The 19,466-nt window shown below is 48.1% G+C and overlaps 1 protein-coding gene across 1 annotated transcript in view; it reads right to left on the bottom strand.

The window, feature by feature from the left end:
* The window catches only part of LOC135056671 (alpha-2-macroglobulin-like), a 331,440-nt gene extending 313,032 nt beyond the window's left edge, over nucleotides 1–18,408 (bottom strand). The window contains exons 1-2 of the mRNA XM_063962121.1: nucleotides 18,243–18,408; nucleotides 1,895–2,078 (exon numbers count right to left, since the gene is read on the bottom strand). Coding sequence (XP_063818191.1) covers nucleotides 1,895–2,078; nucleotides 18,243–18,310 — 252 coding nt within the window. The 5' untranslated portion in view covers nucleotides 18,311–18,408. The remainder of the gene's footprint in view (nucleotides 1–1,894; nucleotides 2,079–18,242) is intronic.
* Between the last annotated feature and the right edge of the window lie 1,058 nt (nucleotides 18,409–19,466).

Here is a 19,466-nt window from a genome sequence, read left to right as displayed (position 1 = left end):
ATTTCAACACAGCCTAGCATCAATTAGATACAAAATTATTGATGGGGTCCTTGAAAATACCAGAGGGGGCAACCGTGGATGTCTGCTACTACAGAAAGAAGCCAGATGGATTCACACATTGCAATCGGTTAAACCGTCTGGACTTAATGATATCTTGTCATTTACATGCTTCCTTTAGTTCTGGTATTCTCACAAAAACTTCTATTCCTGTGTAGTTTCTACATTTGATTACGGGACATTGGCCCTCATTCCGAGTTGTTCGCTCGTTAGCTGCTTTTAGCAGCATTGCACACGCTAAGCCGCCGCCTACTGGGAGTGAATCTTAGCTTAGTAGAATAGCGAACGAAAGGTTCGCAGAATAGCGAAGAGAAATTTCTTAGCAGTTTCTGAGTAGCTCCTGACCTACTCACAAATAGCAATCAGATCAGGCCGTTTCGTTCCTGGTTTGACGTCACACACACGCCCAGCGTTCGGCCAGCCACTCCCCCGTTTCTCCAGACACTCCCGCGTTTTTCCCTGACACGCCTGCGTTTTTCCGCACACTCCCAGAAAACGGTCAGTTTCCACCCAGAAACACCCACTTCCTGTCAATCACACTCCGATCACTTCAACGATGAAAAATCTTCGTTCGCCCGTGAGTAAATCTAAGTTTTGTGTTAAATTACTAACCGCATGCGCACTGCGAACCATGCGCATTTTTGCCTTAATCGCTCCGTATCAAAAATCGGCAACGAGCGAACAACTCGGAATGACCACCATTATCCGTAGCTTGAACTATCTTTATTGCTCTCTTTCGCTATCCATGATGGGATACTCACCAAATTGCCTATACACGCTCTATACACCTTTACGCATGTAATACCGTGCATATATATTTAGTTATTTTTTATGATGTTTAATTATAGTATAGAGTGTTGCCTTTTAGGTGTTTAAAACTTTGCCCAGGCGATAATAGTACTTCCGTTTTTCTTATTCCAGCCATCTTTGATTGTTGTCATGGTGATGGTACACTTCTTTCCTGCACCACGCCCCCGGGGGATGCCGGGTCGCCGGCGCCATTGGGCGCCTATGACGTCACGGGGACTCCCGGAGTGCGGTGGACGGGACGTGCACGAGGTGAATGGTAATGTAGAAATGTTGGTTTTATTGTCTATTTTGCAGTTTGTCTTGATAAAAGAGCGTGAGCGCTGAAATGTTGGCATAAGCAACTGTGTCAGCCCATTCTTCCAAGTCTCTGGAGTGCCAGTCGCACACTGTCTATGTATATATATATATATATATATATATATATATATATTACACCGGGCAAAATTATGAAGCAGGGGCACTGCAGCTGGAAGGGAAAAATGACACATGTACGAAAAAGCTGACTCCACAAAAGGAGCAGCTTTTCGGAAGTGATACTTTTGCAAGATGTTAATGACAAATAGCAGTTTTTTTTAATGAACAGACCCCTGGGAGTCTGAAGTCCTAGATGGTTCGTGTATATGGTAATATCTTATAAGTAGAGGAAATAGACTCAAATGATATGTTTTCAATGGTTTACCAGTATACTCAGCGTTTTTAGAAGACTGAAGACTCTAGGGGGTAAAGTGCGGGTTTTTAGAAGTGGAGCTGTTGCCCATAGTAAACAATGAGATTCTACTTATGATTTATCTAGCACCTTCTACAAGCTAATAGCTAGAATTCTGAAAACCCATACTTTAGTAAATATACAGTACCCCTCGAACACTATGGCATGAAATACAGCAATTGTGTGTTCTATGTACTTTTGTACCTAACATTGCTGTGAATTCAAATTGGTTAATGCTATTATGTTTTAATTTATTATAATTTTATTTCTAAAAATATAAAGTAGCCTTTATAGAAGTAAATGCTATAGAATGATTGTTACCTTGAGTGGTAAGCAGGTGAATGCAGAGCCCGGCTGGAAGGCCCTGTCTATGAGTGATGTATTCTCATTATCCAGGTTTAGAGATATCTGCACCCTGCTCTCTCCCTGAGCTCCCTCCAGGTGTAAACAGATGCTCTCCGGATGATGGGAGATAATCTCCGAGGGGAAGATGACAGCATAGTGCCTGTGAGCAATAAATAGGTGAGATTGCTTACTATTCATGAAGCAGTGAAAAGTGTAGAGAAGTGAGCCAGTGGAGAAGTTGCCCATGGCAACCAATCAGCATTGAAGTAACATTTGTAATTTGCATACTATAAAATGATACAGAGCAGCTGATTGGTTGCCATGGGCAACTTCTCCACTGGCTCACTTCTCCACACTTTTCACTGCTTTATGAATAGACCACATAAAGGATTTATAATAGGTAAGACATATTTATCAAGACCATGGTGAAAACACAATAGTAAGTAAAAGTTGAGTTCACCTCCAATAAAGGAACATACATTTATTAAGGTATACTTTAGCTCTTTACAGTTTTTGACTTTAGTTATGGATTTTAAGGACTCCACTTTGTCATTTCAATTCCCTCCTGACAAAATTGCTGTAGCTAGTGCATAGAATTATATGATACTGTGAAAGATGTTTATTTATAATACCACACTTGATCCGGCACTCTGCTCTCTCAAAGCAGATATTCTGCTCTGGTGGACGTCAACTTGAAGTACAACTCCTTAGATGCACACCATATTGTAGGCGGCACTCAGAGACTTGAGACATTAGTGAAAAATCTGTGAAATTTTATTTCTCTTACATCCTAGAGGATGCTGGGGATACCGTAAGGACCATGGGGTATAGACGGGTACCGCATGGAGACATGGGCGCTTTAAGACTTTAAATGGGCGTGAACTGGCTCCTCCCTCTTTGCCCATCCTCCAGACTCCAGTTAGATCCTGTGACCAGAGTAGACTGGTCACACACTAGGGGAGCTCTACTGAGTTTCTCTAGAAAATAGACTTTGTTATGTTTTTTATTTTTAGGGAGCACTGCTGGCAACAGACTCCCTGCTTCGTGGGACTGAGGGGAGTGAAGCAGACCCACTTTCCTAGACTGATGGGCTCTGCTTCTTAGGCTACTGGACACCATTAGCTCCAGAGGGTCTGAACACTGGTGTCGTCTAGCTGTTCGTTCCCGGAGCCGCGCCGCCGTCCTCCTCACAGTGCCGGAAGATAGAAGCCGGGTGAGTATAGGAAGCAAGAAGACTTCACAGGCGGCAAAAGACGTCAGATCTTCGTGAGGTACCGCGCAGCGGTCGAGCAGCGCGCCATTGCTCCCACACACACACAAGGCACTACAAGGGTGCAGGGCGCAGGGGGGGCGCCCTGGGCAGCAAAATTTACCTCAGATACTAGACTGGCATAGTATATACACTGCATAGGTAGGGTATACAAACCCCCACCAGTATAAATAATAGCGGGACCAAAGCCCACCATCAAGGGGGCGGGGCTTATTCCCTCATCTCTAACCAGGGCCATTTTCTCCACAGCTTGCTGCAGAGACGCTGCTCCCGGAACCTGCCCTGCTATACACAAGTAACACGGTGCAAAACGAGGGGGGGGGGGGCACAATAATTTGGTGCTGATTTGATATATATTTATATATATATATAAAAGCGCTTACAGGTCTGGGTTATTGGTAATATTTCAGACTGTGGCGGCGCTGGGTGTGAGCTGGCAAACTCCCTCTCTGTCTCTCCAAAGGACCTCTTTGTGGGTCTGTCCCCTATAATTCAGTGTGTTTGGGGGTGTCAGTACGTGTGTGTCAACATGTCTGAGGCGGAAGGCTCTTCGAGGGAGGAAGCGGAGCAGAATGTGGTAATGACTCCGTCGGCACCGCCGACTGCTGATTGTGTAGACATGTGGAATATTTTGAATGCAAGTGTGGATTTATTACATAAAAGGTTGGACAAAGCTGAGTCTCAGAACCAAGCATGGAGTAAATCCATGGATATTACTGTGTCACAGAACCCATCAGGGTCCCAGAAACTTCCCTTTACCCAGATAGCAGACACTGATACCGACACATATTCTGACTCCAGTGTCGACTATGAGGATGCGAGGTTACACCCAAGGGTGGCCAAGGGTATTCAGTACATGATTATAGCAATAAAAGATGTATTACATATCACAGAGGACCCTTCTGTCCCTGACACAAGGGTCTGTATGTTTAAGGAGAAGAAACGTGAGGTAACGTTTCCCCCATCTCATGAACTGAACGATCTATTTGAAAAGGCTTGGGAAACTCCAGACAAGAGGCTGCAGATTACCAAGAGAATTATTATGGCGTATCCTTTCCCCTCACAGGACAGGTTACGGTGGGAATCATCACCCTCGGTGGATAAAGCCTTGACGCGGTTATCCAAGAAGGTGGCCCTACCGTCCCCGGACACGGCGACCCTAAAGGATCCTGCGGACCGCAATCAGGAAACCACTTTAAAATCAATTTATGCGACTACGGGAGCCCTCCTCAGACCGGCAGTTGTGTCGGCATGGGTGAGTAGCGCAATTGCAGGTTGGGCATATAACTTGTCATCTGACATGGACACCCTCGACAGGGATACTGTTCTGTTACATCAAAGATGCAGCATTATACCTGAGGGAGGCTGCGAGAGATATTGGCCTCTTGGGATCAAGGGCCAATGCCATGACAATTTCAGCTAGGAGGTGCTGTGGACCCGTCAATGGACTGGTGATGCTGACTCCAAGAGACTTATGGAGGCTTTGCCTTACAAAGGTGAAGTTTTGTTTGGGGATGGCCTTGCGGACCTGGTTTCCACAGCTACCGCGGGTAAGTCTTCTTTTTTGCCTTTTGTTCCCCCACAGCAAAAGAAAACACCTCAATACCAGATGCAGTCCTTTCGGTCTCATAAATTCAGAAAGGGGCGTGGATCATCTTTCCTCGCCAGAGGTAGAGGAAGAGGGAAAAGAACACCAGCTACGGCTAGTTCCCAGGAGCAAAAGTCCTCTCCGGCCTCTGCCAAATCCACCGCATGACGCTGGGGCTCGCCTGTGGGAGTCCGCACCGGTGGGGGCACGTCTTCACCTCTTCAGCCAGGAATGGATTCAGTTGGACCTGGATCCTTGGGTGCTATGAATTGTGAAATGGTACAAACTAGAGTTCGAAGACATGCCTCCACACCGATTTTTCAAATCGGCCTTACCAGCTTCTCTCCCAGAGAGAACAATCGTTTCAGCGGCAATACAAAAGCTGTGTCAACAGCAAGTAATTATCATGGTTCCCTGGTTACAACAGGGAAAGGGTTTTATTCAACTCTATTCGTGGTCCCGAAGCCAGACGGCTCGGTCAGACCGATTCTGAACCTAAAATCCCTAAACCTGTATTTGAGGAGATTCAAATTCAAGATGGAATCTCTCCAAGCAGTGATCTCCAGTCTGGACGGGGGGGATTTTATGGTGTCACTAGACATAAAGGATGCATACCTTCATGTCCCCATATACCCTCCTCATCAGGCGTTCCTGAGATTCGCTGTGCAGGATTATCATTACCAATTTCAGATGTTGCTGTTTGGGCTTTCCACGGCCCCGAGGATTTTCACCAAGGTAATGGCAGAAATGACGGTGCTCCTGCGCAAGCAGGGTGTCACAATTATCCCGTACTTGGACGATCTCCTGATAAAAGCGAGATCAAGAGAACAATTACTGAAAAACGTGGAGCTCTCTTCACGGCTGGCTTCTAAATTTGCCAAAGTCGCAGTTGGTTTCAACAACTCGGCTGTCGTTTTTGGCCATGATTCTGGATACGGAAAGACAGAGGGTTTTTCTTCCAGTGGAAAAAGCTCAGGAAATCCAGAACATGGTCAAGGATCTGCTGAAACCAAAAAGAGTGTCGATTCATTAATGCACTCGAGTGTTGGGAAAGATGGTGGCGGCCTACAAGGCCATTCTGTTTGGCAGGTTCCATGCAAGAGCTTTTCAGTGGGACCTACTGAACAAGTGGTCAGGGTCCCATCTCCAAATGCATCGGTTGATAAGCCTGTCCCCCAGGGCCAGGATGTCTCTCCTGTGGTGGCTCCAGAGTGCTCACCTTCTAAAGGGTCGCAGGTTCGGAATTAAGGATTGGGTTCTCGTGACCACGGACGCGAGCCTCCGAGGATGGGGAGCGGTCACACAGGGAATAAAACTTTCAGGGAATATGGTCAAGCCAGAAGGCTTGTCTGCACATAAATGTGCTGGAATTAAGGGCCATATACAACGGCCTGAGACAGGCGGAGCATCTTCTTCGCAACCTACCTGTTCTGATCCAGTCAGACAACATCACAGCCGTGGCGCATGTAAACCGACAGGGTGGAACAAGGAGCAGAGCAGCAATGGCGGAAGCCACCAGGATTCTTCGCTGGGCAGAAAATCACGTGAGCGCCCTGTCAGCAGTATTCATAACAGGAGAGGACAACTGGGAAGCAGACTTCCTCAGCAGGCACGATCTCCCTCCAGGAGAGTGGGGACTTCATCAAGAGGTCTTTGCAGAAGTGACAAGTTGCTGGGGACTCCCTCAAATAGGCATGATGGCGTCACGCCTCAACAAGAAGCTTCGGACATATTGTTCCAGGTCAAGGGACCCTCAGGCGATAGCTGTGGACGCGCTGGTAACTCCATGGGTGTATCAGGCGGTCTATGTGTTCCCTCCACTTCCACTCATCTCAAAAATATTGAGAATCATAAGAAGAACAAAGGTTCAGACGATACTCATTGTTCCAGATTGGCCTCGAAGGGCCTGGTATCCAGATCTTCTGGAAATGCTCACGGAAGATCCTTGGCCTCTTCCTCTCAGAGAGGACCTGTTACAACAGGGGCCTATCATGACTGTGGTTTTGTGAACCCGGTGTTAGTGAAGTCTGTGCGGGCAACTGGAGAACTATGTGAATACTATCACTGACCTGGTTTGGGAGTGTTGAGGACTTGGGGTTTCTTCCGGTGACCGGGAAGAGGAACCGCTGCTGGACCGCAGCAGAGATGGCCGAATCTAGGTTTTCCTCATGCAGGATTTGGTCGGCAGACAGGAGGCATGTATGGATGCTGGAGGTCTCCTGAAAGACAGAACTAGAAAAGGTGCTGAGGAATGAATGAAGGAGTACCGGATGCTGGAGACACCAACTACGCTTGTGAGCACTGGGTGTTTGGAGGCACTGAGGCGCTTGGAGGCACTGAGGTGCTTGTAGGTGCAGAAGTGCCTGGAGGCACTGAGGTGTTTGTAGGTGCAGAAGTGCTTGGAGACACTGAGGTGCTTGGAGGCACTGAGATGCTTGGAGGCACTGAGGTGTTTGTAAGTGCAGAAGTGCCTGGAGGCACTGAGGTGCTTGGAGGCACCGATGTGCTTGTAGGTGCAGAAATGCCTGGAGGCACTGAGGTGTTTGGAAGCACTGAGGTGCTTGAAGGCGCGGAGGTGCTTGAAGGCGCGGAGGTGCTTGGAGGCACGGAAGTGCTTGGAGGCATGGAGGTGCTGGAGGAACGGAGGTGCTTGGAGGCACGGAGGTGCTTGGAGGCACAGAAATGCTTGGAGGCACGGAGATGCTTGGAGGCACGGAGGTGCTTGGAGGCACGGAAGCCACAGGGATACGGGAGCTCTGCAGATCACAACTACAACAGCAGTAAAGGTGAAACACGGCAGCTGTGGTTTTACGTTGAGACTCGTGGAAATAGTGAACATCAGTGGCAACACAAATGTAAACCAAACGGGGTAACACAGGAACAGAGTTTTCACAGGAACTAAAGTACAAAGGTTACCTTTAGGGAGCTCAGCTTCAAAGCTCACACAGAGCTGTGTGTGACATGAGGAACTGGCCCAGTTTCCAACTCAGTCTCCCGACTTATACTTCCTGGTCCTTGGTGATTGGTGAGCAGGATTAGGTGATGCAGAGAGACTCAGGCTGGCAGAGGATTGGACAACTCTGGGTCAGGTGAACAGTCACTGTCATGTGAGTACTCTAGACTAGGCTGTGATGTAGAGTGAGGCCTAGCAGGCCGAAAGAACACTGAAGCCTGAACTTCTGCAAAACATAGGATGCTGGCTTTTAGGCCTAAACTTCAGATTACTGAATTCAGCCTCACACAGGAGATCACCACAGGTGGAGCTAATTAACTATTACCTTTCAGGCAGAGAACTCAGGAAAACTCAATGCTGACAAGCTGTTTAACTCAGTGAGTAAAAAGACACAGGATCCGGGACAGATGGCAGGGGTAAGTCACCAAATATGAAACCTACAGTCAGGATTGTGACAGTACCCCCCTCTTCAAGGGTGGACTCCGGACACCCATCTTGAATCTTAGAGGAACTTGAGAAATTCATACAGAAGAACTTAGGACCTTCGTCGATGCCTCTTCTTCTTACGGGAACATTTGGTTTTGACCAAGGAGAGCGGAATCTCCTGTAAAGAAAAACCTTCCTTAGAAAACATGGGACCTCCCATGAAAGGAGTAGCATCATGAACTGGATCAAATTCAGAGTCTGAGTCCAAGTCTAATGGAAGATATGAATCTCCCTTAGATACACAGTTTGCAGATGAAAAGGAAGTGCACTGGAGTTTTAAATTCTCTGGGCTAGGAGAGACTCCTACATGAGCAATTTTAATGGTCGGATTCTTACCATAGGAGATTCTTAGATTATCCCTGGGAGGACAGCACAAACTTCCTTCTGCATTCCCTTTAGAGCATGATTCTTTTACCGAGTCAGATTCCAAAGGTTTAGGCCTAAATTCTTTAACCACAGCATTACTAAAAGTCTGTAAGTCATGGAACACAGGATCATTACTCTCAAAAAGTGTGTTGGCCCACTCCAAAGCTCTTCCTCTGAATGCCAGGAACAGATATCGGGTAACGTTGGAAGGAGTTACTGCACCTGAAGGATCAGACTCCATCAGAGAGAGAAATTGTTCAACCAGAGCGGCATATTGCAATAAATCTCCATGAAAGTAAATAGGTGGTAAACCATCAGACGAAAGCTTAGAGACTGAAACCGATGATGCACTCTCAGAAGCTAGATTGGAGTTAGTTTGTGGAACATCAGGCTGATGAGAAACTATCCCTTCTGAAGTAGTCTGGCTGAAGTCCTTCTCAGCGAAATTAGCCTGAAGTCCTGTATCCAAATCAGCAGATGGAACATTAAGTTGCTCAGACAAGCTTAGGGACAAAGCTGAGAAAACTGTACTTAGATCAGTATCCAGCTCTGTAGCACGTTCAGACTTTAAGTGAGTAGCCTTGGGATTTTTCTTAACTGTAGTGGTTACAGCCAATTTATCCTGACAATGAAGAGAATAGGTATTAGAATTCCCTGCAGAAGCTGTGGACTCAGTACTGGAAGACAAGGAAACAGAATCAGAGACAGACTGAAGTCTAATTTTAGAACTAGATGGTGGAAGTCCTTTACTGGAACCAACTGACAAAAGTTCTGTACTCGGACCAATGCTTGCAATCGGTTTGAGTCCAGATGAACTTGAAAAGACTGAAACTGAAGAAATCTTTGGCTGAACGAGTAGGACTGGATTGGATCCAAGGATACTTGAATTGGCTGGGGCCAAAGGAGACTGACCAGGCTGGTCCTGGAGTATCACTGGACCGGATGGAACTGGGACGGACTGACCAGGCAGTGCCCGGAGTATCGCTGGACCGGCTGGAACCGGAACGGACTGACCAGGCAGGGCCTGGAGTATTGCTGGACCGGCTGGAACTGGGACGGACTGACCAGGCGGAGCCTGGAGCATTGCTGGACCGGCAGGAGCCCCCACTTCACGGGGATGGGCTGAGGCAAGAGCCCCCACTTCACGGGGCTGGGCTGAGGCAAGAGCCCCCACTTCACGGGGCTGGGCTGAGGCAAGAGCCCCCACTCCACGGGGCTGGGCAGAAGCAAGAGCCCCCACTCCACGGGGCTGGGCTGAGGCAAGAGCCCCCACTCCACGGGGCTGGGCAGAGGCAAGAGCCCCCACTCCACGGGGCTGGGCTGAGGCAAGAGCCCCCACTCCACGGGGCTGGGCTGAGGCAAGAGCCCCCACTTCACGGGACTGGGCTGAGGCAAGAGCCCCCACTTCACGGGGCTGGGCAGCACTCTGTAGACTCTCTGGCTGGGCAGCACTCTGAAGACTCCCTGGGGCTGGACGCTCTGTACCCCTCACTGGGGCTGGACGCTCTGAACCCCTCACTGGAGCTGGACGCTCTGAACCCCTCACTGGGGCTGTAGACACGGACGCCGCTCCTGGGGCTGGACACTCTAAAGACGCCTATCCTGGGGCTGGAGACTCTGAAGACACCCCTCCTGGGGCTGGACACTCTGAAGACGCCCCTCCTGGGGCTGGACACTCTGAAGACGCCCCTCCTGGGGCTGTAGACACGGACGCCCCTCCTTGGGCTGTAGACACGGACGCCCCTCCTTGGGCTGTAGACACGGACGCCCCTCCTTGGGCTGTAGACACGGACGCCCCTCCTTAGGCTGTAGACACAGACTCCTCTGTGACTCTAAATGGCTTGAACATTCTTCTCTGGACACCCAACTTGGGATAAGGTCTTTTAATCACCAGACCCAAGTCATAAATTTGAGTCTCTTTCAGAGTAGCCTTCTTGATACCCCCGTCAGCAGTAGCAGGATCGGCTACTGTGGATGACTTGTAGACATGAGCACTATGATACTGAGACTTGTCACCATTCCCTGGCTTACGAAGAATGCAGTCTTTAACAAAATGACCGGAATTTCCACAGTAAAGACAGAGGTGTAGCTCCCTACGCCGCTGACGTTCAGCTTCAGAGAGCTTGGGCCATGGATAGCTCTGATGAACAACTTTTCCTTGCACAGAGGAAGAGACTCTATTAACTGAATGGGACAAAACAGGTTCAACAACGTTGGTAGTATTCCTGAAAAGATCAGGCATCACAGAAAGAATACTAGACAAAAGTTCTTGTAACTGTAATAACATCTGGTAGAAAATCTGCAGTTGGTCAGGAGTCTTAGTGCAGAAGGTCAGAGAATCTCTGGAGAACGAATTCCGCTGCAGACACTGTGCCAATTGATGCTGAGTCGACTCCAAACCCTCCAAGCATCCTGCAATATTGCTTAGGAGGTCCTGCGTCAGACAAACACTTTCGGCCGGGTCCATGTGGCCAGTTCCTACTATCATGACTGTGGTTTTGTGAACCCGGTGTTAGTGAAGTCTGTGCGGGCAACTGGAGGACTATGTGAATACTATCACTGACCTGGTTTGGGAGTGTTGAGGACTCGGTTTCTTCTGGTGACCGGGAAGAGGAACCGCTGCTGGACCGCAGCAGAGATGGCCGAATCTAGGTTTTCCTCATGCAGGATTTGGTCGGCAGACAGGAGGCACGTATGGATGCTGGAGGTCTCCTGAAAGACAGAACTAGAAAAGGTGCTGAGGAATGAATGAAGGAGTACCGGATGCTGGAGACACCAACTACGCTTGTGAGCACTGGGTGTTTGGAGGCACTGAGGCGCTTGGAGGCACTGAGGTGCTTGTAGGTGCAGAAGTGCCTGGAGGCACTGAGGTGCTTGTAGGTGCAGAATGCTTGGAGACACTGAGGTGCTTGGAGGCACTGAGGTGTTTGTAAGTGCAGAAGTGCCTGGAGGCACTGAGGTGCTTGGAGGCACCGAGGTGCTTGTAGGTGCAGAAGTGCCTGGAGGCACTGAGGTGTTTGGAAGCACTGAGGTGCTTGGAGGCACTGAAGTGCTCGGAGGCACGGAGGTGCTCGGAGGCACGGAAGTGCTTGGAGGCACGGAGGTGCTTGGAGGCACGGAAATGCTTGGAGGCACGGAGGTGCTGGAGGCACGGATGTGCTGGAGGCACGGAGGTGCTTGGAGGCACGGAGATGCTTGGAGGCACAGAGGTGCTGGAGGCACAGAGGAGCTGGAGGCACAGAGATGCTTGGAGGCACGGAGGTGCTTGGAGGCACATAAATGCTTGGAGGCACGGAGATGCTTGGAGGCACGGAGGTGCTGGAGGCACGGAGGTGCTGGAGGCATGGAGATGCTGTGAGGCACGGAGGTGCTTGGAGGCACGGAAGCCACAGGGGTACGGGAGCTCTGGAGATCACAACTACAACAGCAGTAAAGGTGAAACACGGCAGCTGTGGTTTTACGTTGAGACTCGTGGAAATAGTGAACATCAGTGGCAACACAAATGTAAACCAAACGGGGTAACAAAGGAACAGAGTTTTCACAGGAACTAAAGTACAAAGGTTACCTTTAGGGAGCTCAGCTTCAAAGCTCACACAGAGCTGTGTGTGACACGAGGAACTGGCCCAGTTTCAAACTCAGTCTCCCGACTTATACTTCCTGGTCCTTGGTGATTGGTGAGCAGGATTAGGTGATGCAGAGAGACTCAGGCTGGCAGAGGATTGGACATCTCTGGGTCAGGTGAACAGTCACTGTCATGTGAGTACTCTAGACTAGGCTGTGATGTAGAGTGAGGCCTAGCAGGCCGAAAGAACACTGAAGCCTGAACTTCTGCAAAACATAGGATGCTGGCTTTTAGGCCTAAACTTCAGATTACTGAATTCAGCCTCACACAGGAGATCACCACAGGTGGAGCTAATTAACTATTACCTTTCAGGCAGAGAACTCAGGAAAACTCAATGCTGACAAGCTGTTTAACTCAGTGAGTAAAAAGACACAGGATCCGGGACAGATGGCAGGGGTAAGTCACCAAATATGAAACCTACAGTCAGGATTGTGACAGGGCCATGTGTGTTCCAGGACTTACCGCGATTACGTTTGACGGCATGGCGGTTGAATGCCAGATCCTAGCTAGGAAAGGTATTCCAGGGGAAGTCATCCCTACTCTACTTAAAGCTAGGAAGTAGGTAATGGCTAAGCACTGTCACCGTATCTGGAGGAAGTATGTGTCTTGGTGTGAATCCAAGAATGCTCCTACGGAGGATTTCCAGCTGGGTCGTTTTATCCATTTTCTATAGACAGGAGTGGATATGGGCCTAAAGTTAGGCTCCATTAAGGTGCAGATTTCGGCCTTATCAATATTCTTTGAGAAGGAATTGGCTTCTCTTCCAGAAGTGCAAACTTTTGTGAAGGGAGTACTGCACATCCAACCTCCCTTTGTGCCCCCAGTGGCACCGTGGGACCTTAACGTGGTGTTACAGTTCCTTAAATCACATTGGTTTGAACCGCTTCAAACTGTTGACTTGAAAATTCTCACTTGGAAAGTGGTCATGTTATTGGCCTTGGCGTCGGAAAGGTGAGTGTCAGAATTGGCGGCCTTGTCTCGCAAGAGCCCCTATCTGATTTTCCATGTAGATAGAGCAGAATTGAGAACTCGTCCTCAATTTCTACCCAAGGTGGTTTCGTTGCTCCACATGAACCAACCTATTGTGGTGCCGGTGGCTACGGATGTCTTGGAGGATTCCAAGTCCCTTGATGTGGTCGGGGCTTTAAAAATCTATGTAGCCAGAACGGCTCGTATTAGGAAAACAGAGGCACTGTTTGTCCTATATGCGGCCAACAAGATTGGCGCGCCTGCTTCCAAGCAGACTATTGCACGCTGGATCTGTAACACGATTCAGCAGGCTCATTCTACGGCTGGATTGCCGTTACCAAAATCGGTAAAGGCCCATTCCACTAAGAAGGTGGGTTCTTCTTGGGCGGCTGCCCATGGTGTCTCGGCGTTACAGCTTTGCCGAGCAGCTACTTGGTCGGGTTCAAACACTTTTGCAAAAATCTATAAGTTTGATACCCTGGCTGATGAGGACCTCATGTTTGCTCAATCGGTGCTGCAGAGTCATCCGCACTCTCCCGCCCGGTCTGGTGCTTTGGTATAAACCCTATGGTCCTTACGGAGTCCCCAGCATCCTCTAGGACGTAAGAGAAAATAAGATTTTAAACCTACCGGTAAATCTTTGTCTCCTAGTCCGTAGAGGATGCTGGGCGCCCGTCCCAGTGCTGACTGAAATCTGCAATGATTGTACATAGTTCTTGATAAGGTTACACAAAGGTTGTGTTACAGTTGAAATCAGGCTGTTGCTATTTTCTTTTGTTGTTCATACTGTTAACTGGTTTACTTATATACCATGTTGTACGGTGTGTTTGTGGTGTGAACTGGTATGTGTCTCACCCTTAATTAACAAAATCCTTTTCCTCGTAATGTCCGTCTCCTCTGGGCACAGTTCCTATAACTGGAGTCTGGAGGAGGGGAATAGAGGGAGGAGCCAGTTCACGCCCATTTAAAGTCTTAAAGTGCCCATGTCTCCTGCGGAGCCCGTCTATACCCCATGGTCCTTACGGAGTCCCCAGCATCCTCTACGGACTAGGAGAAAAAGATTTACCGGTAGGTTTAAAATCTTATTTTCAACGTTTCCGGGAACGTATCCCCTTCGTCAGGAAAACACAGCAAATAAAGTGCAAATAGTGTAGAGTAAACATATATATACTTCTGTCCCCATAACAGGATCAACCAGCTGTCCACTCGGGGCACACCACGAAACACCAGCCTTCCATTCCCCCACTTCCGGTTGCGGCTGTCCGTCACACTTACGGAAGTGACGTCACTCAGAACCGCCGGGTGGCTTCGTGGACACCGGAGCCAATTTTTCACTAAAGTCACGAGACTCTGAGTGCCGCCTGAGTGTTTTTTATATATATATATATATATATATATATATATATATGGGATAAGTACAAGATCCCAGCGGTCAGGGATCTCAGCAGTCGGGATCTCGCTGTGATCGCCACGCTTTGGGCCCGGTTGCGACCTTTGGTTGCCACAGGTTTCTATTCCCCTCCGGGTGGTGGCGTGGACCACCACCCAAGCGGGGTAACCAGCTGGCGGTCAGGACTCTGACCGCCGGTATTTCAGCTGGTGTCGGGATTCCGGCGTCGGTATCCTGACCGCCGGGATCCGAACAGGCGGTCAATTGACTGCCTCCCAGATATATATATACTATATAGATATGTATATATATTTGTAAAGTAAGATGAGTGGAACACTAATTTTAGCACTTAGTAAGATTGGCTATAGGGGGTCATTCCGAGTTGTTCGCTCGCAAGTGGATTTTAGCAGATTTGCTCATGCTAAGCCGCCGCCTACTGGGAGTGAATCTTAGCATCTTAAAATTGCGAACGATGTATTCGCAATATTGCGATTACACACCTCGTAGCAGTTTCTGAGTAGCTCCAGACTTACTCGGCATCTGCAATCAGTTCAGTGCTTGTCGTTCCTGGTTTGACGTCATAAACACACCCTGCGTTCGCCCAGACACTCCCCCGTTTCTCTGGCCACTCCTGCGTTTTTTCCGGAAACGGTAGCGTTTTTTCCCACACGCCCATAAAACGACCTGTTTACGCCCAGTAACACCCATTTCCTGTCAATCACATTACGATCGCCAGAACGATGAAAATGCCGTGAGTAAAATTCCTAAGTGCATAGCAAATTTACTTGGCGCAGTCGCAGTGCGGACATTGCACATGCGCATTATGCGGAAAATCGCTGTGATGCGAAGATTTTTACCGAGCGAACAACTCGGAATGACCCCCATAGATAATTCTTCTCTGCTAATAATAGAAATAGAATTCTCATTAACCCTTTATGACCCATTGCATGTTTCCAGGGTATCCCAGTGATGACACGGGTAAAGTAGCCGAATTAGGCCCTAAGTAACCCAAATTAAATATGGTTTAGACCTGATGGTGGAACATTTTGCTAGCGTTGTAGCTCGCACACCAAAACATTGCCATTTATTCTAATTCTATATTTTCATACTCTAGCAACTTTGCAAAAAATTGATTGATAAAGGGGGTTATTCAGGTTGTTTTGCATAAGCGACCCCCTGCACAATTGCCTGATTATCATGTGTATGTGAAGAACGGGTCCTGAAATCGCAGGATTGTGAACGCCTCTGGCTGATTGACAGGCAGAGGCGCTCAGAGGGAGGGACGAGGGTGGCCGATTTTGCCGAAAATGGGGGCGTGTCGACCCTGTTTTTCCGGGAGTGGCAAATCCAAGGACAGCCATCGCAGATGAACATTGCGACCGATGGTCATGAATGATGCTTGATCCTAGGCTGCGAAGCAGTCGCAGAGCTGCAATGGCAAATGCAGCAAGGAGATGTGTATACAATACACCTTCTACTGCATTTCCATTGCTATGGATTGCATTTGCAAAGCTGCCGTGCTGAATGAGGGCCAAAGTACATTGTTTTACTTTTAAAGTGGGATACTCCCCTAATGACGATCTTTCTGGGCAAAGCTGGCTTTCCAACTCGCAGCAACTGTTACAACCGGTGCTGCCATCTACAGGATGTTTTTTCACAGTATTTTCTTACTATACATTTAAACGGACATTGGGATTTGAATGGCAACCATCATCACAATACAGTCTATGCAATAACATTTTACATAATGTCCATTTAAATGGACAAGGGGTCATAAAGCGTTAATATTTTGTTGTTTGCTATAAGTCCATATTGGTACAGTATGTGAGGGGTGGATTAGTCCTCTCAAATCGGAAGAATGGGGCGCAGGTAAACATAAGCTAAAATTTAAATTAGTAATGGTTGTATAGATAGATGTCATGTAAATCATTTAGGGGTCTATTTACTAAGCCTTGGATGGCGATAAAGTGGACGGAGATAAAGTGCCAGCGAATCATCTCCTAACTGTAATTTTTCAAACCCAGCCTGTGACATGGCAGTTAGGAGCCGATTGGCTGGGACTTTGGGGGTCATTCCGAGTTGATCGCTAGCTGTCGTTGTTCGCAGCGCAGCGATCAGGCTAAAAAACGGCTTTTCTGCACATGCTTATGGGACACAGTGCGCACACGCAACATACTTTCACACAAGCCGATGCAGTTTCACACAAGATCTAGCGACGCTTTTCAGGCGCACTGCTGGCCGCAGAGTGATTGACAGGAATGGGGCGTTTCTGGGAGGTAACTGACCGTTTTTCGGGGAGTGTGTGTAAAAACGCAGGCGTGTCGGATAAAAACGCAGGAGTGACTGGGGAAACGTAGGCGTGGCAGGCCGAACGCAGGGCGTGTTTGTGACGTCAAAACAGGAACAAAATAGTCTGAAGTGATCGCAAGGTAGGAGTAAGTCTCAAGCTACTCAGAAACTGCACAATCTTTTTTTGTAGCACCACTGCGATCCTTTCGTTCGCACTTCTGCTATGCTAAGATACACTCCCAGAGAGCGGCGGCCTAGCATTTGCACTGCTGCTAAAAGCAGCTAGCGAGCGATCAACTCGGAATGACACCCTTTATCTACATCCACTTTATCTCCGTCACAGCCTTAGTAAATAGACCCCTTAGTTTTCAAACAATAAGAGGCTTTGTTTAAAATTTCTAGAATACAGATATTAACGCAAACATCAACTTTATCATAAATAGGGGCGTTTTAAACAGAGGAGGGTACCCATGTGCAGACCGCGGGTGGTCCCCTTCCTCCCCCCGACGCAGTAGGCTCTGGCATTGTGCCAGAATCTAGTACACATGCGCAGGTCTCTGGAAACAAGGCGCTCGCCATGTTCCTGGAGACTAATTTCACTAGTGCGCATGCACAGCAACCATTTTGGCTGTGATTTTCTCCGGAAGCAGCAGAAGCAGTGCCCAACGCGGGACTCTCCGAAATGTTAAGTATTAAAACGTGGGTGCAATGTGTGCAGTATGGCCCCCCTGGAAACACCAATTTGGTAAGGTATTATTACAGTATATTTATTTATGAATATACTGTAGCTTTATTTAGGTAATATGCAGTACTATCATGTGATCCTTTTCATTTTTAAAAACAAACTTTTTTCTATTTTAGTTGCACATTTTATAATTACTAGCAGCCTTCTATATCATGCCGCAGAAGTTACTCTGTACAAACTCTTCCGCTCCTCCCCAGAACCTGTAATATTGGTATTCATTAAGCTGTAAGTCAAAATAGAAGTTATGCATGATTACATATTACATATTGATGTGTTATTATATGCATAAAGCATAAAAAGAAACCGGAGGTGAGAGAACATTATATGGGTTGGGTATGGAATCCCGGCAGCTGGGATCCCGGAGGTCGGAATACCGTCGCCAGGATCCCGGCCACCAGAATGCCGGCAGCTAGAAAGCCCCTTGCGGGCTCACTACGCTCGCCACAGGTTCTATTCCCACTCTATGTGTGTCGTGGACACCAACGAGTGGGAATAGCCCTGGTGTAGCTGTCGACATTCTCGGCAGTCGGGATGCCGGCATTGGTATTCTGACCGCCGGGATCCCAAATGCCGTGATATTAACTACATCCTCATTAGACTGTATACATCCAGATATACATATCGAAAGGCACAAAATATCACTCACAGTTTTGCTGACAAAGTCCCAGATATGTGAAGAAGGATCAGCCCCTGACACAAGGAGCAGGGGAACATTGTGCAGGATGAGAGACCAGCTAGTGAGTGAGCCCTTTGTATACGTGTGCCTTTATTTAGTATACGGTCTCTACACACCCACTTCCCTAGCTCTTTTCCTCAGAACTCAGGATGGACGTTGAACACAGTACAACAAATATTTGTTAAGCAGTGGTTGGTCAGATCGAGGCTGTGGGTGGTCTGCTGTAGGTGGTTTTTCAAATAAATAAATACAACATTTTGGGCTAAAATAAATATGTACAAATGTGTGAGTATGGTATTCCGTAGATCAAAAAGTTCACTCCAAATAATTACTGCTAAAATATACTTCTTTAAATAATGTTATTAACAAATTCACAACTGTAATTTGCAGCATTTGTAAATATAGATTGAGATATTTTGAATATAATGGGGCAAATGGTATTAAGGGGTTAATTCAGACCGCATTGCCGCAGTCTGAATTACTTTGTGGAGTGCGCACGCACCCCGGGAGCATAGTGAGATGCGATCGCCTCTGCCTGATTGAAAGGCAGAGGTGGTCGCGGGGCGGGAGGGGGCGTGTCAACGGTGTTAGAACGCCGTTGGCGGGGCGCGGTCCGGACAACGGAGACGTGTCCGGACCATTGGGGGGGCGGGCCGCAGTGGCTGCGGGATGTCACACGCAGCCACTGCAACCCGGGACGTGGCAGGTAGCGGCCTTCCAGCGCGCAGGAGCTGTCCTGGCAGGGAGCTACTCGTCAGGTACCTGTGCGGGGGGGTGGTGGGTAGGGCCAGACATGCGGGGCGGACTGCCCTGTGCTGGGCATCCCCCCTGCAAATCTGTGAAAATGATCGTAGATGTGCTAAATTTAGCACATCTACGATCAGATCTGAATTAAGCCCTAAGTCTGGAGTAGTGATAAAGAAGTGATAAGTGGAAGGTGATAAAAAAAAAACAGCCAATCAGCTCCTGTCATTTTTCAAACCTGTAATGATTGGCTGGTGCGTTATCACCTTCCACTTATCACTGCTTTATCATTTCTCCAGGCTTAATACATCTGACCTAATGTTTGAAGATACACTGTTGGGGGGGAACTGGCTTTTTGTTGAGGTACTAGTAAAACAAAAAAGGATGGAAAATGATTAAGGTCAGATATGATAATTAATAGCCTATGGTATTCAGCAAGCAGCACTTTGT

The sequence above is a fragment of the Pseudophryne corroboree genome, chromosome 3 (genome assembly GCF_028390025.1).
Source record: "Pseudophryne corroboree isolate aPseCor3 chromosome 3, aPseCor3.hap2, whole genome shotgun sequence".
Taxonomy (NCBI): Eukaryota; Metazoa; Chordata; class Amphibia; order Anura; family Myobatrachidae; genus Pseudophryne; species Pseudophryne corroboree.
The sequence above is the reverse complement of the archived record's forward strand: the minus strand, read 5'-3'. Positions and strand labels throughout refer to the sequence as shown.